Source organism: Diabrotica virgifera, chromosome 9 (assembly GCF_917563875.1).
Source record: "Diabrotica virgifera virgifera chromosome 9, PGI_DIABVI_V3a".
Lineage (NCBI taxonomy): Eukaryota > Metazoa > Arthropoda > Insecta > Coleoptera > Chrysomelidae > Diabrotica > Diabrotica virgifera.
Window position 1 is genome coordinate 6,013,604 of NC_065451.1, and position 26,646 is coordinate 6,040,249.

A 26,646-nucleotide genomic window follows, 5' to 3' on the forward strand; every position below is an offset into this window, starting at 1 on the left:
ATAAAATTTTCGCATGAACACCAAAATTCTATAATGTTTAAATACGAATTCGATGATGGTTTTAGAGGTTGTGACATAAAATTAAATCGAAAATGCAGAGGACGGCCTTCCACTACTATCAAATTTCCACCGAAACTGTATTGATGCACCATTACCAATTGAAGAAAAAAAGCTAAAAGGATTACTGTGGCTGTGTAATACCGGCAAAATACCCACAATGTACCATGGATTTTATAAAAATCTTAATTCAAAGAGTTATGTACCTCCTAAAGTCGAGCTCGAAGTTGATTCAGTTGAGAGCGAAAAAGAGTCGGATGAGGAAAATTGAATTAAAATATAAAACTGCAAATTATATCAGTAGCTTCTTCAAAATGTAGCATTTTATATAAATAAAGTTAAGAAACAAATAATTCTGGTATTTATTACTTTAAAAATATCTCCATCGAAAACTATAGTAACTCATTCAAAAGTCACTTATGACCATTTCTGTCTTAAATCTGTTTTACCCTTGTAAGATCATTATTAAAAGTATCACTTAATGCTATAAAAACATCCATTTAATAGATTAATGAATTTTGGTAACAGTGTAAATACATTTTTATAATTATCTCAATTACATAAAAAATGAGTTACTACAGTCTTCGTTGGACCAGTCGATATTACATCTCATATCGCTCACTATAGTAATGAGTGAGCCTGCATACAGTGGCGGCGCCTGGTGTAAAATATTGGGGGTGCACACATAATGTTAACATATAAGAAGACCTTGAGACCCTATTTCCGTAGGTAAAATTTTTTGAGTGTCTTCAAATTGTAAAAATCAAAGGACCTTATTAAAAATTACAATAAATAATGTATTTTATTGACTTAAAATTATAATTTAGTGTTTAAATGTTACAAGCAAGTTTTGTAACGAAAGTCAGTCGCCTGTTATTTTTTAGATAAATTATTCACAAATTCAGTAAAATTTGGAATTTCTTGAATCTTTTTTTTTAATTGAAAACATTGCGAGTGTATTTAATCGATCCTGGCCCATGGCTATTCTAAGGAAAGTTTTGATACGTTTCAATGCAGAGAGACATCGTTCTGTTTCTGCAGGTGTCACTGGCATCGTAACAAGTACATAATTGGAGAATTCAAATTATTTCAGAAAAATCGTCTTGTAAATTATTTTTAATCAAAAATTTAGTTAAGTGGACTGCGCCGGGGAGTTAAAATCGTATCTTCTATTTTATTCATTATGCTTTCTCTTCTCCAAATATGTGCTTCACACCTACACAATTTGTAAGTTTTTACACAGATCTCCATTTTAAATAATCATTGATAATCCCGACCTTTGCACTTTGGTACATTATTAATTAACAAATTTGGTTTCGGCATTTTTAATTTTTCTTCTAAATATAATGAAGAAAATTTAATTGATTTTAAATATTCCACGCTAACATTTACATCCACAAATCATTCCATTCTTAATATTGTTCCGAAATTCAAACTTCACGAAAGCAATAAATTTAAGTTGAAAACTCCATAAGATCACATCCAACTTGTGATCTTTTGGGCTATAGGGCGGGGTGGGTGGTGAGTTGTATTTTGCCGTATGAAAAGTCATTGGGATAGGAACAGTGATGTGATAGGAACAGTGATCTCTACCATATCACTGGATAGGAACCACCGTAAGAGCGGTAAACACGGGGTTCTGTCTAAGGCCTCGCATCCGTGACGTTTCTCCTTTGAAACATAATAAAAATAATTAAATGTTACCTATTAGATACTTATAAACACCTTAGATCTGTTATTTCGAATTTCAATTACTGTATAGTTAGATTAAAATGTTATTGATAGAATCATAAATTTTACATATATGAATGTTGGTGTGAAAATAATTTTGGGGGTTCACGTGCACATGTGCACTTATGGATAAACCGCCACTGCCTGAAAACACGGAACCAGAATATATAGTTCCGTGCATGCAGGCTCACTCATTACTCACTCAGTGAGTGATTTGAGATATATATTATAATAGGTATAGCTACCCGTGCCTGGCAATCTTTAAAAATGTCTTTGTTTAGTGCTTGTTTTAAGTGTATATCTGCCTCTAGATTAGAGAATAGTATAATCTTACGACCATAGAGTCCATTGGAAAGATTAATTATTTTATGATATTAATATGATTATTAATTAATTATTATTTATTGAAAAGTGTCTTAAACAAACCAAAATCTTTAGCAAACTCGTCTATAGAATTCAACAGGATTTGGTTATCTGTATTAAAACAACTTTTTATAAATAACAAAACGCATAAGAGATCATTTGGATGTCTACGGTTGAATTACATATTATCGTTGATTGAGGTATACGCTGTGAGCTCGTACGTAGAGGGGATATTTATAAATTCGCGAGCGCCAGTAGTGGCAAGTCTGTAAACGTTTACCGGAAATTTGACATAAATGTCAAAGTGATTAATTTTTAGTCAAAGATTTTAAGATATTGCAGCTGTTGTATTGATTCATGTAAAAATATTGAATATAACAGTACTGGATGCAGTTAATATATTCGGAAACATTGCGTACATGTCCTGTATCAACTAAATCCTTTCCTTTTTTGGTGTTGCTGATTGAAATTGGATATCATGGGAAATAAGACTGAATCCAGTATAATGTTTAATATCCATTTTGATAGAATTCAAACAAATTACAATTCATACAAATTACAAATTTTAATAAGCAAAGCAGTAAGCACACAAAAATAAACAGAGGTAACCTTTAAAATGTTAAATAATTCATATACATATAAACTTATTCTTTTTCTCAATGGTCTCTTGCGTAAGCAGTCATCCAGTCTCACGAACTTATATATTAAATATTAAAATTATAATGAATAAAATAAAAAACATAATTAATTTTACTATTAATTCTGTGTCTTCGTTTAGTAATCAGGTTACAATAATATTTCAGTTCATAATTTGTGTCTTTCTAGATAAGTATCTATTTTTCTCGTTTTGTATATTTCACATACATAAATTTTATCAGAAAAGTATAAGTTTCAAACCGCGAGATAGCGCTACCGTCGAAACTCACAGCCAATAGGGATTTTCATTCACAGTCATTTGTTTCGAGCTTCTGTCATTTGTCGTATGATCCGTGCATATTAATATTATACACAGATTATACAACATATGACAGCAGCTCGAAACAAATGATGATCGATGAAAAGCCCTATTGGACGGTATTAATATTTCAATCAACGATATTATTTATCTATGTGTGAAAGAAAACGAAAATTTTAAAATGGCGCAAAAATTGATCAGTTCTCCACCTATTGAATAAAAATGACACTTTAAGAATTACTATCTGATAAAACAAATATGATATATGAATAGAATACAAAATTATTATCAATTTGTTACCATATTAATGTTTATTTATATTTTACGATTTTTAAAACCAAAGAAACTTTAAAAATTATTCATTGTCCTGTGTGTTATTTTGTTATTTGTTCTGTGGTCTGGCATGCAACTTGTCATAATGTCAATGTCAAATACTTTGACTTTGACAGTCGACGTAGCATTACAAACGATTTTTGAGGTTGTCGGCTAGAAGTTCGCAAAGTAAATCTAAATTCCAACAATTAAACCGAAATAGTTCTTTAAAAAAGATGTTTCGAAACCAATACGATAGTGATGTGACAGTGTGGAGCCCCCAGGGCCGTCTGCATCAGGTAGAATATGCCATGGAAGCAGTTAACCTAGGTTCAGCCACAGTGGGACTGAAAAGTAAAACTCATGCTGTACTTATCGCTTTGAAGAGGGCTTCTTCAGAACTGTCTGCCTACCAGAAGAAAATTATCAACATAGACGATCACATTGGTATCACCATCTCGGGACTTACAGCTGATGCTAGGATCCTTAGTAGATATATGCGAAACGAATGCTTGAATTATAAGTACTCTTTGGATACTTATATGCCATTGAATAGGCTTATCAGTATTTTAGGTAAGAACGTTATTAGCTATAAATACTATAATTTGAAGCTAATATTAAGTTTTGTAGGTAACAAAATGCAGACATGTACCCAAAGATACGACCGCAGACCATTTGGTGTAGGTCTTCTAGTAGCTGGTTATGACGAATCTGGTTCTCATATCTACCAAACGTGCCCTTCTGCTAATTTCTACGATTGCAAAGCTATGTCCATTGGAGCTCGATCCCAGAGTGCCAGGACATACTTAGAAAAACATCTGGATGAATTGCCATCTAGTTCTTTAGAAGAACTTATCAAACATGGATTGAGGGCTCTTAGAGATACTCTACCTCCAGAGGTAAGGATGTTTATTACCTAAGTTTTATGTAATATAGTGGACTCTCTCTATAACGAACACGAATATTATGAGGTTTAGCTTATAACGAGGTACATTAGGTGTCCCATGAAATTCCTATTGAACTGTAACCCTTTTTAACGAGGCATATTTGGTTATAACAAGGAAAAATGAAACCAAAGAATATGTTTTTTACCTGCTTTTAGGGCTGTAATGGCTATAAATAAACACCCCAACTGCCTGTATATAAAAATTCCCAACATCTGTGTTATTATCGAGGCAAGTGCTGTAATAAACTCGCCGCCTGCAATAAACTTCTTCTTGTTTATCTATTGATTCATATTGAATATTATAGGACATTTACATTTTACGATGGTGAAGTCTTCCCTTATTCAGGTCGACCATCGACACTTAATAAACTACGTAAGAGGCATCAACTTGTTTCAATATTGTTGTCTGATATAACGAGATCCCCTTATAACGAGGTAATTAGTCCGCCATTTCAGTTCTCGTTATAGAGGGAGTCTACTGTATATTAGATATAAACATATAATTAATTGCATCCTACATTTCAAGCCAGCATTTTTATTATATCGACACCTGATATGAAAAACATTGTATCTCCACTTACAATGTTTTTCAACTATGGCTTAAATAGCATCTATAAACGATAACCTTCAATTTGGTCTAAGAACTTTTATCCTATCTTATGTAATTATAAAGTTATTTAACAAAATAGCCTCATTGTAAGTGCAAATTTTTTATCACTGGGTGGAAAAAATGTTGTAACCAATGTTACAATATTAAAATTTTTTATTGATGAAAATTTTTTACTAAAACATTGTAACATGGGATACAATGTTTTTCTCGAAACATTTATTGAGTAAGTTTTTATAACTGCATTGTAAGTTGTGATACAAGAAAGCAAGGTAGTGGAATATTACGATGAACAACATTGTAAGTCAATATAGTCAGGAGGTAAATTCTATATTATTAACTGCTGAGCATATTAAGTATGCCTCAAATCGTAAAAACTCACATAAAAATACTAGTTTAGAATTTCAAACAAAAATAATAACACCTATACAGGTTGAGTCATGAGGAACTGTACATACTCCTACCTCGTATAGAGGCCCCTATGGGGAATAACAAATGACCTTTAAAAAATGTCTGCTCCCATTGTTTAATAATATACAGGGCGAGTTTCGCATTTTGACAGAAATTTGTATTCGTCATAATTTTTGAACAGTCAGATCGATGTGTCTCTTATTTTGGTCAATCGTTACACTATTGCCACCTAATCAACTGATTTATTCAAACAAAAAAAAATCAGGTCCGGCTTTAAAAAAATTAGTTCGTTTGGGTCTTAGAAAAAATTTCACCCTGTATAAGCTTTTTGAAAACTCTAATATGAATTTTACAAATTAGACAAATAGGCAATTAAAATAACATATTTATTTTTTTTCGCACACGATTGCTTAATTTTTTGTAAAAAAATCAAATTTGATTATGAATTAAAAGTTTGGTAAAGTGAACCATAGATTTAACAAAATTAACTTTTATTACCAAAATTAATTTTTTTGGAACAAATATTTAATTTATGTTACCACCAATCAACTGATTTATTCAAACAAGAAAAAAATCAGGTCCGGATTTAAAAAATAAGTTCGTTTTGGTCTTAGAAAAAATTTCACCCTGTATACGCTTTTTGAAAACTCTAATATGATTTTTACAAATTAGACAAATAGGCAATTAAAATGGCATATTTATTTTTTCCCCACATGATTACTTAATTTTTTATAAAAAAAAAATCAAATTTGACTATGCATAAAAAGTTTGGCAAAGTTTTTGCATAGATTTAAAAAAATTAATTTACAAAAACAACGTTTTTATTAAAATTAAAAGTTTTACCATTTTTTTTTTTTTTTCTATAACACGTCTAGATCTAAAACTTCCCATAACACTTCTTTTGGACTCTATAGTTTAACATAGACGTGATCAAATTGATAAATTTTAAATTTTTCCACCTAATTTTTGCGATTTACAAGTTTGCAACTTTTACAAGAAGAAGACTGAAAGTCTACAACAATTTCATAGTCTTCACAATGGTAAGAGGTATGTGCTGTAAAAATTTCAGAAAAAAAATATTAAAATGGAACAGAGTTCTAGCGAGTTAAACCGTGAGTTCATTTTTTTTTCATTTTTAGGTTAAAATTCCGATTTTGACAAATTTGATTTTTTAATAAAAAATTAAGTTATCGTGTGGGGAAAAAAATAAATATGCCATTTTAATTGCCTATTTGTCTTATTTGTAAAATTTATATTAGAGTTTTCAAGAAGCGTATACAGGGTGAAATTTTTTCTAAGACCCAAACGAACTAATTTTTTTTAAGCCGGACCTGATTTTTTTCTGGTTTGAATAAATTAGTTGATTAGGTGGTAATAGTGTAACGATTGGCTAAAATAAGAGACACATCGATCTGACCGTTCAAAAATTATGACGAATACAAATTTCTGTCAAAATGCGAAACTCGCCCTGTATATTATTAAACAAATGGAGCAGACACTTTTTAATGGTCATTTGTTATTCCCCATAGGAGCCTCTATACGAGGTAGGAGTATGTACAGTTCCTCATGACTCACCCTGTATCATTCACTGCTGAACTAACTTCTACTGATGAAACTCTGATAATCAATGGTCACAGTGGATTGCACGCTCAAGATACATCGACAGTGGAAACTTCTACATGCACCGAAGATACAAGTTCACCATTAGATACATCTGCTAACAAAAAACAATACCCCAAGAAGAAAAATCTTGGAAGGAAGAGACAAAGGGATCCTAGTGTTTGGAAAATGAATGTCTTGAAGAAACTAAGGAGCTCTGGCCAAGAATATACTGGCAAAACTGGAAAATTATCGAAAATTAGAGAACTGGGACCTGGATGTAACGATAAATGTATCAGAAAATGTAAATCGAAATTATCTGAAAATGATAGACTCAATTTATTAATTAATTTTTGGGCAATGGCTGATCAGGACCAACAAAGCGAATATTTATGTAGATTTATGTTCTCAGACAAGAGAGGAAAGTTGCAAAGCTAAAAGAGTCCAGAAGACACTGGACATATGAATATAATTTGTAGTTGGCAGAACACCGACTTCAAGTTTGTAAGAAAACATTTTTGGGCACTTTTAACATAACGAGATATATGGTTAACTACACTATTCAAAAAAAAAAGAATGTGTGTGTACTTTGTACGCACGTAAGAAGTTATACTTCTATTATATAATTTTAACAAAGTAATTGTATTCTATTTAAATATTAAACTAACTTTCTTATCTACCACTTTCAAAAAATTTTTATTAAAACAACTAAAAAAAATGAATCGTAGAAGGATTGGAACCCAGGACGTTTCGAACTCTGACCGAACGCTCAACAACTAGACCACCGAGGTCATGTGATTGACACATACGTTTCGGATATAATTATGAGTGCAGCTGATCTCACTACTACCAACTTTGTTAAATTTCGAAACAGTAATTTCACTTTTATTTAATAATGGTACGGTAAACAATCCTCATTTTTTAATATGTTATTCCTTACAAAAATACCTTTAATTTAAGCACAAATAATTAAAAATCGTAAATTTGGGTCAAAAGTTATTAACTTTTTAAGAATTCCCATAAGAGGCCATGTTAAAACTTAACTTTGACCCTTAATAGTAATTAAACGGCACGGTAAAACATTTTTTAAAAAATCAAGTCTTAGTTTTTTGAAGTAAACTATAACATACTAAAATTTCATGCAAATCCTTAATTCTTTGCCGAAGGTGTAGAACGTCATTAAACTTGTGATATTTTGAAAATTGATCAAATTATTTTAATTTTGAATTGAAATTATTTAAGTGCACTTTACATCAACAATAAATTGAACAAGAAATTGACAAAGTTATTCAAGGCCAAATTTGACAAGTATAAAATGTATGGTTTGTAAAAGAAAATGAAGGAATTTGATGAAATAGAACAATTGGATATGTTTTATTTTGTCAAATTTCTTTATTTTCTTTTTATTCACGGCAAAATTGGATGTAGAATTGTGTTTTGTATAAGCCAAATTTGACCTTGAATAACTTGTTGTCAATTTCTTATTCAATTATTGTTGATGTAAAGTGGACTTTAGAATTGAAAAAAAAATACAACAAAACATAGGATAGTAAGAAAACAATATATTAGGTGAATATTGATGGTAATCAAATTATATAAATAAAAGTATTACATTATTATATACTATGTATTTTGGCAGATCAAACAGGTAGGTTTATACCCATGATACATTAACAATTATTACGTACCTGTTGCTTTTAAAAACTATTTAAAAGTCACTACAATATTATAAACTGTTTTGTTTCTGTCCTCACAACAATAAAACTAATATATTATACATTTGTTTACCTTTACCTTTTCCTCCAAACCACAGCTGTCCTACAGCTGCCATATTGGATAATTTTTGACATGTCATTTGAACATCCAATCAGAACAAAGTTATAATGCGCGTATGCGCCTGGGTGATGCGTATGCGCCTGGATTTAACATATAAAAATTCACCCTCATCGCGCGTAAAGAAGTATAACTTCAAAAATTGATGGTCATGAAGGCGGAGGCCGTATACCTGGAGATGTGCGTGGTCGCCACAAGTACAGGGCAAATGCTGTAGACGAAAGTATTAAAAATTCCAAAAAATTCCAAAACTCTGTTCCAGCAAAAGAATCCCTTTACGTAAGGCAAAAAACAAGTAAGATGTATTTTGATGAGTCTTTACCTTTTCCCAAATTGTATTCACTATATAATGAATGGATGTTAGAGAATTACCCATGCGATAAACCAGCCACCAAAAGTCAATACAGAAACATATTCAATACTGAGTTTAATATCGGTTTTTTTGCACTGAAAAAAGATATGCGTCTTACTTGCAATCTACATAACACTAAAGCAGAGAAAGACCAAATAGAAAAAGAATATGCTTACATATTGCAAATAAATGTGTTGCACGTGAAGCCAAAAATCGCTATAAAGAGGTTTCTAAAAAAACAGAAACGTTTGTAACTGCCTGCTTTGATTTGCAAAAAATATTAACTACGCTCCAATCACAGGTATCATTGTTTTGTTATAAAAGGAAGTTTAAAGTGTATAACTTTACTATCTTTGATCTTGGATCTGCGGAAGGTTACTGTTATGCATGGGATGAAACCACAGGTAAAAAGGGGCCTAATGAAATAAGTAGTGCGCTATTTGATTTTATTGAGAGAAAAGTTGCTGGTAGAGCATTAGAGTTTAGATTTTATTCAGATTGTTGTGGAGGACAAAATCGAAATCGAATAATATTTTTAATATATATTTATGCAGCTAAGATCATGAATATTAATATTACACACGCGTTTTTTGAGGTGGGCCACTCTCAATCTGAGGGTGATTCAATGCACGCCCTTATTGAGCGAAGAAAAAAGAACCAAGTTGTTTATGTACCACAACAGTGGTAAACACTGATAAGATGTGCTAAAGTCACAGGAAAACCATACGATTTGAAAGAACTAAGTCAAAATGACATCTTGGACTTTAAATCAATGTTAAAGAAAATACCGAATTGGGATTTAGATATAGATAAATGCCAAGTTTTCTGGTCGAAAATACAATACGTAAAAATATATAAAGAACAACCACATATTATTAGTTTTCAGTACGATCTTATTTCTGATCAATTATCGTTTATAAACTTAAAATTCAAACCAAAATCGAGCAAAAGGGCTACCAAATCCAGGAATAAAAATATACACGATTTATGGGAAGTACAAATTCCTTTAGCATATAATGGGTTACCTCCCATAACCACTTCAAAATATAAAGATCTTGTTGCTTTCTGCTCTGGTAAAGCTATACCAGATCAATATTGCAGTTTTTATTTAAATCTTCCCCACTCTCAACAAACGGAATATTCGGATGATGACTCTGAATAAAAGTTTGCAAGGGGTTAATTTTTTTATTTTTTAATAGAATATAAACTGTTTTATAATTTGTAAATGTTCATTTTGTAATGAATAAATCTAAAAGATATTATTTTATTTACCTACTTCTTGTTAGTATGTATGACGTAAATTCTTAAATACTACTTGTCTGAGCAAAAAAATAACGTTTCAAGTAGAACTAATAAAATAAATTAATTATAATCTCTTTATTTGGATATTTACTGATTAGTTACAATTTATATGCACCTAACCAAAGAAACATACTGTGTTGAAATATTGTATGAACCACTTACAATAATTTTCACCTAAAATTCTGAAAAAATTTGCTATTGTAACTCGACCTAAATCAGGACCAGTAATGTTGGCAACAATGTGATATTAAATCGCTCTCCTGTAAACTAAGCAAAAGTGAGTTACAATGTTTTTCATATCAGGTGTCGATATATGACGCTATGAGATGCAAAGTGGCGGAACCCACAATTTTACCAAAATGCTTTTATTACATTATTTAAGTTATCCTTTATTTAACACCTTAAAGCTTGGTGTATAAAATATATACACAGTAGTCGGGTCCAGGTCGCTGTGTGTATAGGTATTATTCATGAGGCATAGCTATATTATAGGCCAAATTTTTTATGGTCCAAGGACCCAATTCCAAAATATAGTTTGGTGCTTAATGTGTTAAGTATTTTCAGGTGCAGGGTGGCTCAACCATTGCTTGAGCCACTCTGTATCTAAAATTTTGTAAATTAGGGATAACTTTACTGTAATAAAAGCATTTATATAAGTACAATGTACAATAGATATAATATAATGTTTTTGAACACCTAAATGGAGCATACTTACAGCTTCAATGCAAACCTAGCATCTCCGGAAATTGCTCTTTCCATCTCTCTACTTGTAGTAAATAATTCACCTGTTTTAGATCTTACAATGTTCGAACTGTTGGGCCCATTTTTTGTTAGTCGTCTAGTAATTTGGTAGAGTTATCTAGTTCTGTTGTGTTGTGCAGCTGTTTCTACTTGTTTTGCCAGTTCTTCAGCCCACCTTCTTGTGTCTCGTGTTGCATTTCTTTTTACTGCTTTACTTACTGTTTCTATTCTTGTTGTCTATTTGCTCTTTTTTCTACAGTTCTTGCTTGCAAGATACCTTTTTTTGTTGAAAAGATTCCAAGCTTCTTATTAACTAATATCCATTCATTTCATTTTCCTCTATCGATACATCTGCCAAATCTTCCCAGCTGTTTACCTAGTATTCTCTTGTTTGAAGTTGAAGTTCTTCTCTAAACATGTGTCTTCCAAGAGGTGCTTTTAGTTTGTCCAGATTGTATGTTGGTCTGTTGGTGTTTCATGTGATTTTGTTTTTTGTCATCTTGTCTTTGCCACTAACCAGTATTAAATTTTGTTTCAGGTTGACCTCACAACAAAAAATGTCTCCATAGGATACACTGGCAAAGGTCAGACCTTTAAAATCCTCGAAGAAGAAGAAACTTCCCCCTACTTGTCCCTTATTGAGGGTGAAGAACGTAGAGGAGGAGGAGCTGCAGCTGCTGCAATTGAGGACCTTCCTGCAGATCCGTTGAGAGATGATGCGGGGGACGAGCCCAGGGATGCAGTCCCAGCTGTGGAAACTTCTGCCATGGATACCACAGAATAGAAGGATTAGATAAAGCATTAAAGCCACCCGTTGATCAGGAGAGTGGGTATTGGAAAGGAATATTGCCGTGGCTGTCTCTGTTAGTCTAAAACAGACTGAGACAGTCACGGCAGAACATCGTTTGTTATATCCATACTGTATTTTTTAAGCTTTTAATAATATTTTGATTAATAAATTTAATATTCGCTTCATAAATTGCGTTTTAAATATTTTTCTTCTTCTTATGTTTGCCAGTACCCAGTTGACGAAGAAAGGTATGTATTCTTTTCGAGATGGCACTGTCTAAAGTCTAGAGCTATGTTAAACAGAAACGGAGAAAGCACACATCCCTGTCTGACTCCAGTAAGTATGTCAAATTCGTCACTGTTGATCCCATTGTGTGTCACGCTGCACGTCGCCTCAGTGTGTACAGTGACTTTATAATCGAAATTATTTTATGAGGAATGTTTCTTAGCTCTAAAATTTTCCATATAGCAGCATGAGATAGGCTGTCAAAGGCACATTCTAAATCAACAAAAACCATGTATAGAGGTGTGTTCCATTCAAGCGATTGTTCCATTATTACCCTCACAGTATTAATGTGATCTATGCAGGAAGATTCTGGTCTAAAACCTGCTTGATTTACTCGAAATTCAACCTTGTTTGTTAATCTTTTATGTATGATGGTCGTAAAAATTTTATTTATGACGGTAAGCAAGGTTATTCCTCTCCAATTTTTGCACAGTGTGAGGTTGCTCTTTTTTGGAAGCTTAGTGTTACCTTTTTTCCAGCCCGCTGTTCAGCGGTTAGATGCGGGTCAGTTTTAAGTAGTTCGGCAGCAATGTTATCGATTCCCGGGGACCTGTTATTTCTCAGATATTTGATAGCTGCTATTATCTCCGTTTTGGAAGGGGACTCGCAAGATATATGCAAGTCTATATTCTGCGGGTGTTCAACAATTTCATCTGCGTTATCCCTGGGCGTGCCTAGCATCTCCTGAAAGTGCTCTTTCCATCTCTCTACTTGGTCATCCGTTGTAGTGAGTAATTCACCTGTCTTGGATCTTACAATGTTCGAACAGTTGGGCCCTTTTTTGTTAATCGTCGAGTCATTTGGTACAGCTCTCTAGGTCTGTTGTGTTGTGCAGCTGTTTCTGCTTGTTTTGCCAGTTCTTCAGCCCACCTTCTTTTGTCTCTTCTTGCATTCCTTTTAACTGCTTTATTTAGTGTTTCATATTCTTGCCTTCTTGTCGGTTTGTTCTTCCTTCTACAGTTCTTGCTTGCAAGATATCTTTTTTTCGTTGATTTCTTTCCTCGATAAGATTCCAAGTTTCATCTGATATCAATTCCTTTCTATCTTTCTCTTTTTGACCCAGTTTGTCTTCAGCTACTTCTGTCAGAATATTTGCCAAAACTTCCCAGCTATTTACTTCACGTTCTGTTGTTTTTACTTGAAGCTCCTCCCTAAACATGTGTTTTCCTGGGAGCGTTTTAATTTGTTTAGATTATAATATGTGGGTCTGTTGGTGTTTCCTGTGGTTTTGTTTTTTTCCATCTTGATTTTAATGGTACCAATTAACAGATGGTGGTCACTTGCGATGTCTGTTCCTCTTTTATTTCGTACATCAAGAAGAGATGATCTCCATCTTTTTGATATGGCGATGTGGTCTATTTGATTTTCTCTTGTATGACCAGGTGCAGTCCATGTTACCTTGTGAATATTTTTATGTGGGAAGATGGTTCCACCAATAACTAAACGATGATTAGAGCAAAAATTTGTAAAGCGCTCTCCATTTTCATTCATCACTCCCAGGTCATGTTTGCCCATTACGGTTTTTAAATTAATATTGTCTTCTCCAACTTTAGCGTTCATATCGCCATCACTATTAGGATATCGCCTTTATTTACTTGTTGGGTCGTTTGTTCTAGTTGTTCGTAGAAAATGTCTTTATCTTCGTGGAGAGATGTGTTCGTAGGATGATATTATTATCGAAGGCCCTGAAAAATTTTATAATGTTTATTTTAATAAGTTACACGAGTGAAAAAGAAGAGAAAATTTAGTGTGATTTTTAATTTCAAATAGCTTATTCAAAAGAATCTTTTTGTTTATTCTAGGAGGCTTTCGGTAATAATGTAATCTTTCAATCTGCATTTAAATTTTTCAAAAATATTTATTAGTTTTCTCAGGATTCGAAAAAATGAATGCATTTAAAAAACGCTAGACAAAAAGTTTGCGCATATGCTCTTAAAGTTCTCAAAGAAGATACTTTCCTGTACATTACCATTATTGAAGTTGAAAGATGTAGGGGTGATGTATAGGACTGTAGATGTAGATGCCTTGAGGGTAGATAAGATAATCTTTAAAATGAAACTAATTTTTTTTACTTGTTTCTTAAACAGAACAATTTTCTGTTTCTTGCAAATCTGTGTAAAAAATTGAGAGACATTTTTCCCTGGGCTATTTTGATGACCAACCTTTTCTTTGAAAAAATATTAAACATAATATTTGACTAGCTATCGATAATAATAAAACACTAAAGATAAAAGTTTATTATATTTATTACTACATCATATAATTATGATTATATTTTCTTCTACTTTCTCTCTGAGACAATGTTGACTACATTGTAATTGTACAGCTCAAAATTAATCTTTAACAGATGAACTCTCATTGTCGACCTCTGGAATGGTGTCTAGCACGTCCTTTCTAAAATTATATTCTTCGGGATCTTCAGGGATGATGTTAAATTGTAAGCCTTCTTCGTCTTGCTCTATCATTTCAGACATGTACAGTTCCAGTGGGTCTTTATAAGCTTCTAGCTCGGATAGTTCTGAGAGCTGACTTAGACTCAGCTGCAATTAAACAATAATGATTGATTAATACTTTGTACATGCAAAATATATGGGTCTGCAAGGAAATGCGGAGAAAACTAAGATGATGGCATCAACACCCAACAATAGAGCTAGAAACATCGGTCACCAACTCACGGCTGATAACTCTGCCTTTGAAGTGGTGGAGAAATTCACATACTTAGGCTCCCTGATCACCAAGGAGAACGTCATGACGGAAGATAACCCTTCAAGCGAAGGATAACCCTAGCAAACAAATGCTATTTTGGACTGAGCAGACATATGAAAAGCAGAAACTTAAGCCAAAAAACAAAAATAACCATAATATACAAAACCCTTATACAACCAGTGTTGACATATGGATCGGAAACATGGACCATCTCCAAGGCAAACGAAAACTTTCTGCTTATATTTGAACGATGGATCCTGGGAGGAATATTCGGTGGCATCTGTGAAAATGGTGTTTGGAGGAGGAGGTACAACTACCTACATACCACAGATATTAACATATCCTCCTCAGTCCATAGGTCCAGCCAGCTGGACAATGTTTACTAATTTATTACACGGTAACTATTCGGGTTGGGCATCGCTGCGTCCTATATTGCAGCATATTGGACTTCCTATTTATCAGTCAAATTTACTCATTTGAAAAATTCGACAACAGCGCCTACCTCGGTAGTTTGTTGTTATATGTGGTGAAACTTTTTAAGTTATGATAGTGGCTCCACAAAAATACAATAAGTTGTAGTGTTTTTCTGTACTTAAAGTATTGATTGTTTTTAATGTATGTTACTTGATGACTGGACGTATTTGTGGTAAATATATATTTGAAAATAATTACAACTGGACACGTTAGCGGGCCTCTAAACCTTTTGTCCAGCATTTTGGACATTGGGACTTAGCCAAATATGTTACCATACTCACATTTTTTAAATCTATTTACAGATAGTTAAAGGATATTGATGGAAAGTGCATTGGAGGATATTTTGACAGATAACGATTTTTTCGTCAGTGAAGATAACGATAATGATCAAAGGAAATGGATTTACAGAAATTTAAGCTGTATGTTGGAAGGTCACTAGCTCTAGGTGGTAAGCCTGCAAGTGGGAGACAAGCTAGTGCGTCTATTTCAAGAAAACCGGAGACATCTGAAGATGAAGTGCCCATAATTACTCTAAAAAGATCTACAGTTTTCCAGTTACCGCCTATAGATGTAATAAAAACCAGTAATGACCATTTGCCAATATGCTCTGTCAGCAATAGAAATTTTTATCTCGTTGCCTAAACCTCTTGAATGCACTAAGAAGACGAGATTCTTTTGTACAAAATGCAAAATGTATATGTGTATTTCTTCTGAACCAGAATGTTTTTTCAGTTTCATACTTAAATTATATGAAAGCTAAGTCCTGATGTCCATTATGCTGGACCTGTCATATTAAGTCTGTCAAATAATCTTTGTATAATTTCTATAGATTTTCGTTTATTTTTTTCACAAATGAGGAGAGAAAATAGAAAATATTGTTAAAATAATAAGAACTTTTTACTTGGGGCTGAAGAGGATATATATTTGATGGTAAAGACGTAGTATCTCTTATAAAAATAGGACTAGTAAGATGGGTAGGACATCTAGCAAGATCACAGCAGAACAACCCTCCTAGAAAAATCCTTATGCCACAACCTGTGGGATACAGTGCCGGATTAATTATTAGGCAAAGTAGGCAGTTGCCCCAAAGGAGGCCTCGTAGGGCCCAAAACGAAAAAACAATAATTAGAATTAAATAAAAACTATAAATCATATCATATATGTTGAAAAATTCAAATATCTCGCAATACCATTAACTTGGTTTCACACGGAAATCCACAGCTAGTGAAGCTGCAACCAATATAGCTACAACCAAATAGAAATAGCTGAGGAAAACATAGATGAAGATGAAAAAACATACAATGACAGTTATATTCCAGTTCCAAAGAAGAACCGGAAACCGAAACTAAGTTAGAAATTGAAGTTAAAGGTAAATTGGGCCCAATATTCGGAAACAACATAGGATTATGGAATACCATAACTGAAGAAATATGTAAATTTTGGATTGGGAAAGGTTCTTCAGAATGTAAAAATCTTGATGGCAGTTTCTCAGCATCAAAAAGAAATTTTGAGGGCATTACAAGATTTTTTACACAATCTATGGTTTTTCGAAAATATATCAGTGTATCAAAAATTAAAAGAGATTGGCTAACGTACTCTCCCTCAAATGGAAATGTTTACTACTCTCCATGTATACCTACTTTTTTGGCGAACATGGTGAACGTTTGACGAACACTCATCGACAGGCAGTCTTCATAGTCGAATTGACAGTTCTTTGGAAATTGAATTTAATCAAGAACGAGATTACTGGATTCAAGTTCTGAAAAGAGTAGTATCTGTGGTTAAGTTTCTATCTTCTCGCGGATTAACGTTTAGAAGTAATACAGACATCCTTCATCCTTCGTTCACAAAATAATGGGAACTAGGTACATAGGCATTTTAGAGCTACTTGCAGAATACGATCCTCTTTAAGCTCTCATTTAGCTAAGTATGGTAATAACGGTACTGGAAAGCATTCTTACTTATCTCCAAAGATTTGGGAAGAAATAATAGAAGTAATGGGACAACACGTTTTGAATGTTAAAAAATTGTTAAAGAACTTAAGGAAGCCAAATACGACTCCTTAAGTGTCGATACAATATCAGATTTGTCTCATATTTACCAGTTGACTATTTATTAAGATATGTAAATCAAACCTATGCTAAAGTGTATGAGGGTTTTTTCACAGTCATATCCATAAGTATCCATACTGGAGAAAATCTTTCTTTTGCTGTTAGTTTTAATCGTTTAAAACGACTGTTACATTGATGTAAACGACATGAGGGGACAATTATTCAACAAGTACATCAGTCAAATATAATGGTATCCAGGCTCATTTATCTAAGATTAACAAACTTGCAATCTACTAGTACATTCCTTTTGCCGCACACTCGCTTAAAATAATTTAGTTGGAGTAAGTGCTGCTGAAAGTTGTGTTGAAGCAATATTGTATTTTGGGTTTGTTCAGTCCGTGTACAACTTTTTTTCAGCCTCTACCCACCGTTGGAAAGTTATGATCAAATCCTTAAATGAAACTCCACTAAGCGATCCCATTCGCCACGATTTAATCATTAAAAGAACAAGCAGCATTAGATGGGTGCAAAGGCTGACGTAACAAGAGCTTTGTCTAAAGGTTACAACGTCTTTAAATCTGCTGTGCATTCTCTTGCTGAAAACACTAATCAAAAGGATGAAATAGTTCAAGAGGCTAATGAGAGGCACAATGAGTTTTGGCATTTTGGGCAACATTTTAGAACGCATCAACGTTGTCAGTAAATCATTACAGAGAAAAGAGATTGCACTTAAAACTGCAGATGGAGGGGTTAACCGAGGTGGTTTTGGAGGGAGAAGGCATAGAGGCCTTAAGGGGCCTCATAGCTTGGGTTGCCCAGGGGCCTCAAGATTCTTAATCCGGGACTGTGTGGGAAGTAGAAATAGGGGTAGGCCAAAACTCAGATGGAAGGATAGTGTAGATAAGGATGGTAGAAAAATAGGAGCAGCAAACTGGCAACAGCTGGCAGTGGATATAACTGACTGGCGTAATAGACTTGGGAAAGTCGATGCTCTTTTATAGGGCTTTAGCACATTGATGATGATGAAATATGTTAAATTGTTTACCTTTTCAGCTTCATCGACGATTATTCCAACTCTCTGTTTTGTTCCAGATGCATCACTTTTGCGTGATCTTTTGCTGTGTGTTTTACTTAAAAACAATGTGTCTTCTCCAATGACGTGAACTTCTATTTGTGTCAGTATTTCTTCTAGAACTTCTGATGCTACTTCTTCGGGGTTGATTTCGGTGTAAGCTGAAAATGTTTTTTTAAATGAAAATACGTTTTCTGTAATTTTCCTAATAAATATTTAGGTATAATTGCCATCAAATTATTGCAGAAACCCTAACCTCAAGCTTATTATAAAGTCATCTGTATTTGAGTGGTGTGGTTAAGTTTCCGGCGTAGGTAAAAAGTATTAAAATGTTAATCTATTGTACGTTTAATTATTATACCTGATATTCAGTATGTTTACCTCTCGAAACTTAACGACGGACGCCACTCAAATACAAATGACTTTGTAATAAGTCTACGATGTGACGATAATATAATTTTATCGTCTAGAGTACGCCAATGAATTAACTAAAACATGTTTTTGTGCCGTCTTGGACGATATAAAAGTCGGATCGAAAAGCCTAGTTGATTATTATTCTTGGAGCGTTGAACAACAGCGAGGTACAAGAGGTGAGTTTATGTAGGTAGTAGTTCCCGACCATTTTCCGCTGTCATGTTGGCGAGCTGAGCGAATCCGACAGTTTTCCTCTTACCTATCCTTTTACCTATTTGTACGAGCGGTGATCGTATATCCCTAATAAGTCTTTTCATCTGGCGAGCTGCACGAGATTCCCTTTCCTTATACATTCGTATCGTATAAATAAAAGCAATTCCTATTTCACGCGATCGTCAAAATCATTCATTCATGTACAAAATATCGTCACATCGGCCCGAACAGAAAGCTCGATGCGTAGATTATAAATATGTTTTATTAACGAAATTAACGAGTAATTAAGGCTAATGATCTTATCTTTTGGATGTTTTGATTCCAAATAAAAATGTCTTAAAAAGCGAACTCTTTTCTTCGACTGGTTTAGTTACCCGGATCAACAACGCAACGACCTCGTTACAAAAGGTTTGCTACAATAATTTGTTGGCAACTATACCTTCAACTGTCTAACAATAGTTCCTTACCTGGTTTTGGTAGATTTTCAAATTTAGAGTAAATCGTATCGTGTATTGTCTTTAAATTTTGCTTTTGTTGTTTCGTGATCTTTTCTCGTACTAGTTTTTTATTCACATCTGGTAGAACGAAATGAAGGATCATGTTGGCTATGATTTCGTCTTCTTCGTCAACTGATAAGAACCTAAAATTAAGTGTTTATTCAATTATTCAGCCGAGGAGAGTGCAGCTTTTAAAGTAATAGTGATATTGACAAGAAAAATCAGACAAACAAGAAGACGCGTTATCTCCCAAACACTTAAGCAGATGGACAGCAGGAAGATGCTTTCAAATAATTGGAGTGCGATGAAAAAGAATCATTTTATGTGAAATGCTGTCCTGCCCAGGATTCTCGGACGACATGGTTCTGATAACAGATAACTTAGAAGAGATTGGAACTATAGGTTTACTGAGTTAGATACCGTCTGTAGGGAAATTGCTTTTGAACATACGTTTTGAAAGAAGCAATCCATGACAAATTTGGTATATATATTAACAGCACTACAGGTCTTAGAGGCCCTTGGCTTCGATAGTCTTGACTAATTTCTTCCACCTTTTGCGGCCCTGTACTTGTCCTCTCCAGTCTCTTGTACCCATTCTTCTAGGTCAGTCCGGACGGCATCAAACCACTTTCTTCGTGGTCTCCCTTTTCTTTTCTTCCCTTGTTCTCCTGCTGATAAAACTCTTAGGACGTTTCTTTCTTGTAGCATTCGTAAAACGTGACCCATCCATCTAACTCTCTGTGCCTTGATTTTCTGAGTTATTTTAGGTTTCTTATATATCTCCATTAGCTCCTGGTTTGTTCTTCTGCGCCATTCCCCGTTAGCCTCCTTTATACCACCAAAAATTGTTTTCAATATTTTTCTCTCCCAAATCTCTAGCTTTTTTTCTTCTTTCTGGTTCATTGTCCAAGTTTCAGATGCATACAACACCGTTGGTCTCACTATTGTTTCATACGCTCGGATCTTGGCTGTCCTGGACACGTTTTTTGCCTTGCACAGTGCGTTTAATGAACCTACTGCTTTGCTACCTTTCAACAACCGTTTATCTATCTCTCTCTCTTCGTCTCCTCTATTTGTAACTGTTACTCCAAGGTACTCAAATTCAGTTACCTTCTCAAATTTATAATCTTTGTCATTTGCCCTTAGAGTAATCCACTTATTTTCTTCAGCATTTTCTCCTCTCATTTCCATATACTTTGTTTTTCCTTGGTTTATAGTCAGGCCATATTTTTTTGCTTCTTCAAATTGCTTGAACATTTTTTGAAATTCTAGTCTTGAACGTGTCAGAAACACCAGGTCATCTTCAAAACCTACACACTGTTGTCTTCTGTTAAGACTCGTGCCGCTTGTCTGGATATTGGCTCCTCTAATTATTTTTTCTAGTACTAGATTGAATAAGTCTGTTGACAGGGGGTCCCCTTGTTTTAATCCTCTGCTGACGTTAAACTGCTTTGAAAAACTGCCTTCGATCATGACTTTATTGACTGTGTTGGTTAACGTCATTTTAACTAATCTTATCAGTTTCTCTGATATTCCTAGTTCTCTCATTGCTTCGTATAGCCCGTTTCGTGAGATGGAGTCGTAAGCCTGTTTAAAATCGATAAAGAGCATATGCAAGCCTAGATTTTGTTCATAACTATTGTCTTGTAATAAAATTGATCGGTTGTTCCTCTTCCCTGTCTGAAACCAGCCTGGTATTCTCCTAATTATCTCTGATTCATAAGTTTTTAATCTAGATCTTATAATTTTTGCTAATACCTTATACACCACTTCTAACAGTGCGATTCCTCTGTAATTTTCACAAATGGTCTTATCACCTTTCTTGTGAATTGGGCAGATGAGTGCTGTGTTCCATTGCTCCGGCATTTTTTCGTTTTCCCATATTTTCATTTTAAGTCGAGCTATTTTTTTCTGCAGTATATTTCCTCCTACCTTCAAGTCTGCTGGCACTCCGCTTTCTCCGGCTCTTTTATTACTGTTATTATCTCCATTTCTGTCGGTGATTGTGTTTGTTGTGGTTCCGCTTCTTGTATTTGTTGTTCGATTTCTTGCCCTCGCTGTTGCAAGTCTGTTTCTGTTTGGTCTTTATCGTTTAAAATTCTCCGAAGTATTCTGCCCTACTATTCATTTTTTCTGTCTTGTCTCCCAGCAACATACCATCTTTATTTCTGCAAAACATTGTGCATTTATTTTGAGTCCCTCGTGTTTTTTTTACTCTTTGATAAAAATTTTTAACTTCTTTTTGGACATAGTTTTCTTCTATTATTTCTAGTTGCTTTTCCAGTGATTTTCTCTTCTTTTGCCTGCATAATCGTTTTTCGTGACAAATTTGGTACAAATCGAAAATCCAATAGTCGGTTGCAGAGAAATAGTATTAGTTCATAATTCTAAATGCTTAGGTCGTCCAATCCAATTTTCCACGAATAAGCGAACCACTGAACAGCAAAGAAGACATTTTCTCTGTAGAGAAGACACTCTATCAGACATCTTCAAGAGCAACAAGCTAAATTATTTGAAAAATAAGACGTTTGGCCTAGTAGAAGTATTCTTTTTTTACCGCGGAGAAAGAAAAACACCAAAAGGAAAAAACTGTGACTAAGAAAGAATCTTAACGTTATACTCACTCCTCATAGGCATCTTCAGTCTCTTTTTCGATCTGCCTCGCCAACTTCAGAACATACTCAGTACCAGCTTCATTCGAAACGAATTCCATACCTTCCGTAATGATATCTTTCAAATACACGTCGACGCTTTCTTGGGTAACCTTCACGATTTGCTTGAACATCTCATCGTGTTCTCTTCTCCTCCTCAATTCTTTCTGTCTTCTTCCAGCCTCGATGGCTTCGCGCACGTATCGTTCTCGTTCGTTCAAGAGGCACATGGCGTGTGCCTTACGTTCTTCTAGTAGTCTTCGTAGTTCTTTGTTTAGGAAGTCTAGTAAAGATCCAACTACTACACCTTGAAGTTTTCCTAACGAACCTTGCAATTTTTCTACCTAAAAGGGAAGCACATAACATGTATCAGCTTTATTTTATGACATATAAAATCAGTAAAGAGGCTGTACCGTTACGAGACCACAAAAATATAATTTCCCTAGATCTTCTGAAAAATCGAGTATTTCACAACATCTGGCAACAGTGCCTTCCATAAGAGCCTATGTGTCGGAGCGAGATAACAAATTAAATTTTTCTCCAGATTCTGGGGAAATTTTGAAAAACTTTGGTGAAAGTCCTTTTGTGTTCTGCTGTACGTTTGTAAAAGGTCCTAACAGTTTGACCGATGTAAGTTTTTGGGCAGTTACCACACTGATGTAGGTAGTGACATTAATTTGTAATAAATTTTGTGGGAGTATTGGAAACAGTGTTTTATTGTTCGATAAAATTAACTTCCATCAAGTAACGGTCAAATCCATCACTGAACTGTCATATAGTTTGCAAAGACCTTACCATTCTCATCTGTATCAATTCGTCTCGTTGTTGTGCTTTGACTCGGTATTTTTCTTTTCTCTTTTGTTCCTTCTGTTTTTTCAATAGTCCTTTGGAATGTTTCAATTCTTGAATTAGCTCTCTGCAAGTGTTTCTTCCTTCATAAATCTAAAATAAATACGAAATTTTAGTGGTTTCTCATTGTCAAAAATAGTAATAGTAGGTTCTTACCATAATTTGAGCAGCTCTGCCTTTAATAATGTTCTGGAGTAGTACTAAAGCTTGGTATTTAGATTCTTCATCTTCGGATACCCCTTCGACTTCCGGGGTGTGAGATTCTTCAACAAGCTTATCTACTTTCGTTCTTAATCGCAAAGTATATTTCTCTACTCCTTTTCTTAGGCCTAAAATAAACAAGTATATATAAGAATGCAACAATTAAATCGACTACATCTGGAAAAGATGGAAAATCCCAATAAGAAACATAAAAGCTGGATCAGATTGTAAGCTGTTAAAAATGAACTGCAGGCTCAAATTCCACACAATCAGAAAAATACATCATACAAAGCAGCTAAAGCTAAATGATGCGGAAGAATTCCAGATGGAGCTGGTAAACAAGGAAACCCCAAGAATATTAGAAGACACAAATAAAAGATACATTGATATCAAAGATACAAAGATGCATAGATACATTCTCGGCGGAAAGAGAGTGCACACCACATTTCTCTTTAATTTTAAACCTTGTTGGGGGGAGGTTCCCCATCCCCCCATAGATACGCCACTGACATAGCCAGAATAACGGGGACTGTATAACTTCTTCTTCTTTTACTTCTTGGAGATCATTCGGTCTGTTTAATTCCGAAGCTGCCTCTGGTTAATTTCCTGGGAGGTAGATTGCCAACTATCCCTCCATCTTTTAGGTGGTCTTCCGGGGGGTCTTGAACCGGGCGGGTTGTTTTCTAGAGCAATTTTTGGAAGTCTATTCTCATCCATTCGTCTTACATGGTTGTACCACATCCTCTTGCGCTGCCTTCCCCATCTCACAATATCTTGAATTTTGCATTGCTCTCTAATGTCTGTATTTCTCACCCCGTCTCTTCTTGTTTTCCCCACTATTGTTCTTAGGGTTTTCATTTCGTCAACTCTTAGCATCTGTTTCATTTTGTTGGTGTTTTCGCGCACTTCTATGCCATATCTCATGATCGGTCGTATGCAAGTCTTGTAGATTCTAATTTTACTATCTGTGAGCATATACGAATTTGACCAGACTATCTCCCGCAGACATCCTGACGATTCAGATGCTTTGATCTGACTCCTCAGGTCCTTTACTGGGTCGTGGGTGCTTGATATATCTATGCCCAGATATATGAATGCATCACCTGTTCTATGGGGTTGTTCCCAACAACTAACTTACATCTGAGCTGGATCTTTTGCTATTTTCATACATTTAGTTTTGTTGGAAGAAATGTTTTTATTTAGTTGGCGGCTTATTTGAAACAAAGCTGTCTCTGAAGATCATCTTCTGATTCGGCAATAATTTCTGCATCATCTGCTCCTGCGTAACACACCATACCAATTCTTTTGTTGCCCATTCTATATCAGAGATTAAGAGATGTTACTTTAGTACTGCTAGTCAGTACTGTTTCAAGTTTGCTCTAGGAGATGCTGTCGGTACGATGATTGGTCAGCGATTAAAACACTCACAGCGACATATTATCCAGCTCTCTTAATAAATACGTTTTATACTTACCTTTCAGTTCTTCGTGTAGTTGTTTTAGCACCGGAGCAGTCCACCTGGTTTGTTTAATACACAATTTACGCCTTGGCCAATTGGCATGCATGGTCCATTTATCTATCTTCGTCGCTTGGTCTAACCATTTGGGTAAAGTGCTAAGATTTTCAACTCCTACAAAATTAACAAGTGTATATTTTGTTTGTAGTTTTTTCTTATTTTTTGTTTTTTATTGTATTTTTTTTATTTTGTATAAGCTTTGTCCACAAATTGGTAAAATTTTATGACAATAAAGCATACCTTACTTCATACGTAAAGTACTACAACAGCAAGTCGAATATTAATAAAAAAGAAAAAGATCTCCGGCTCTTTGGAGTTCATTTTGTTTATACCATATGTCGCTGTAGCGTCTGTTACAAATTATTTTTAATAATTTGCTAACATTACAGAAAGATTTGGTTTCGATTCAGACAGCACAGCACGAGTCTCTCTGAAGAGTCCAAGAGGATGAAATGTGCGTTAGCGAATGGTGATAGTTTCTGTAGCGAAACTAAATCTTAAACTATCTTTCTTTGCCTTCATTTACTTATAAAAATACTAAATGGAATGCAAATTGTAGATTCCCACGGCTGTTTACTTATTGTCCATTTGCTTTGCAAAATATAGAGAGCTCGGATTTAAGCTGTGACCAGAATTTGTTTTCCAATGTGAGAAATCTCCGGCTCTTTGGATTTCGTTTTGTTTAATAATAAAAAAACTTACCGATAAATTGAGCTCTATATTTCTTCAGATTGTCGTCTATAACTTGATGCCAGCGTTTAGGATGTTCTCCGTGTCTCATAAGTGGGGCGTATATTTCTGATTTTTTGTCCACGTGCTCGTCTATTATGTTCACTGCATGGTATTTCCTATCTATGCCCTTACGCTGAGACTCTAATTTCCTCAATTCTATAAAATATAAAATATGCATCATAAAACTGATAAAACAACTGACTAAAAGGCCTTGTACATTGGATACCAAGGGAGTACAGTCGTAGTAGAGGAAGACCACAAAAACGATGGCTAGACGACATCAAAACAAAAATGGGGAGAAACTGGCACCAAATAGTACAAAACAGATAAGAGTGGAGAACTCATGGGGAGGCCTTTGTCCCGGAGTGAATGCAAAAAGGCTGAAGAAGAAGAAGAGGAGAAATACCAATGTGCCAAAGGAAGCAATTGAAGAAATAGTAGGACTTTTGAGTAGAAGAAAAGAACAAACGGTGAACAATGTTGCTACAACTCTGCCAAAGAAACAAAAAATAAAGATAAAAGAGATCAGTGGCTTGTGGTAAAGGACAGCAATCTCCTAGTGTATGGCGGACAACAGAGATCTCTGTAAGTATCTCTGTAGGGCAAAATTCTATACTTCTATACTACATAGTGAGATTAAAAAAATTGGTTACCCCTTGCAGTTTTTCTCCTGATTTTAACCAGTTGTTCCTGTTTCTCGGCCTCCCTTTGTGCGATATAATTCTTCAATTTCATCTCGTTTCTAGTCTTGGTTGCGTCATGTAGTTCGTTTAACATATTTTCTAGAAGTTGCAACCTCAGTTCTTGTATTTCGTTTATTTCTTGTTCTCTGAAAACAAATATAACAATGAACAACCTTAATAAGTATTCTAAAATAAGTGGTAAATACTAACTGTCAGGGTACTACATAATTAAAAAATTTCTAAACGAAACAAAACTGCAAGTTCTTTTCACTTGGGTTTCACCTATTACTGGTATACTATGCA

The 26,646-nt window shown here is 34.4% G+C and overlaps 2 protein-coding genes across 2 annotated transcripts in view; one reads left to right on the forward strand and one right to left on the reverse strand.

Moving 5' to 3' along the window:
* Nucleotides 1–3,544: 3,544 nt before the first annotated feature.
* Nucleotides 3,545–12,188, forward strand: LOC114326715 (proteasome subunit alpha type-1). The gene is made up of 3 exons (XM_028275141.2): nt 3,545–3,991; nt 4,049–4,317; nt 11,748–12,188. Exons 1-3 carry the CDS (start codon nt 3,655–3,657, stop codon nt 11,991–11,993), a joined length of 852 nt encoding a protein of 283 aa, XP_028130942.1. The 5' UTR covers nt 3,545–3,654; the 3' UTR covers nt 11,994–12,188.
* A 2,318-nt stretch (nt 12,189–14,506) lies between these two features.
* Nucleotides 14,507–26,646, reverse strand: part of LOC114326708 (cilia- and flagella-associated protein 91-like) — a 28,394-nt gene continuing 16,254 nt past the window's right edge. The window contains exons 6-14 of the mRNA XM_028275130.2: nt 26,314–26,489; nt 25,631–25,816; nt 24,887–25,042; nt 23,368–23,540; nt 23,158–23,304; nt 22,336–22,706; nt 19,682–19,854; nt 18,561–18,748; nt 14,507–14,824 (exon numbers count right to left, since the gene is read on the reverse strand). Of these exons, the coding sequence (XP_028130931.1) occupies nt 14,618–14,824; nt 18,561–18,748; nt 19,682–19,854; nt 22,336–22,706; nt 23,158–23,304; nt 23,368–23,540; nt 24,887–25,042; nt 25,631–25,816; nt 26,314–26,489 (1,777 nt within the window). The 3' untranslated portion in view covers nt 14,507–14,617. The remainder of the gene's footprint in view (nt 14,825–18,560; nt 18,749–19,681; nt 19,855–22,335; nt 22,707–23,157; nt 23,305–23,367; nt 23,541–24,886; nt 25,043–25,630; nt 25,817–26,313; nt 26,490–26,646) is intronic.

Coding starts and splice junctions, on each gene's coding strand:
- LOC114326715 (XM_028275141.2), top strand. CDS start 3,655: ATGTTTCGAAACCAATACGATAGTGATGTGACAGTGTGGAGCCCCCAG. Junction 3,992..4,048: donor TAGGCTTATCAGTATTTTAG/GTAAGAACGTTA, acceptor TAAGTTTTGTAG/GTAACAAAATGCAGACATGT. Junction 4,318..11,747: donor GAGATACTCTACCTCCAGAG/GTAAGGATGTTT, acceptor ATTTTGTTTCAG/GTTGACCTCACAACAAAAAA.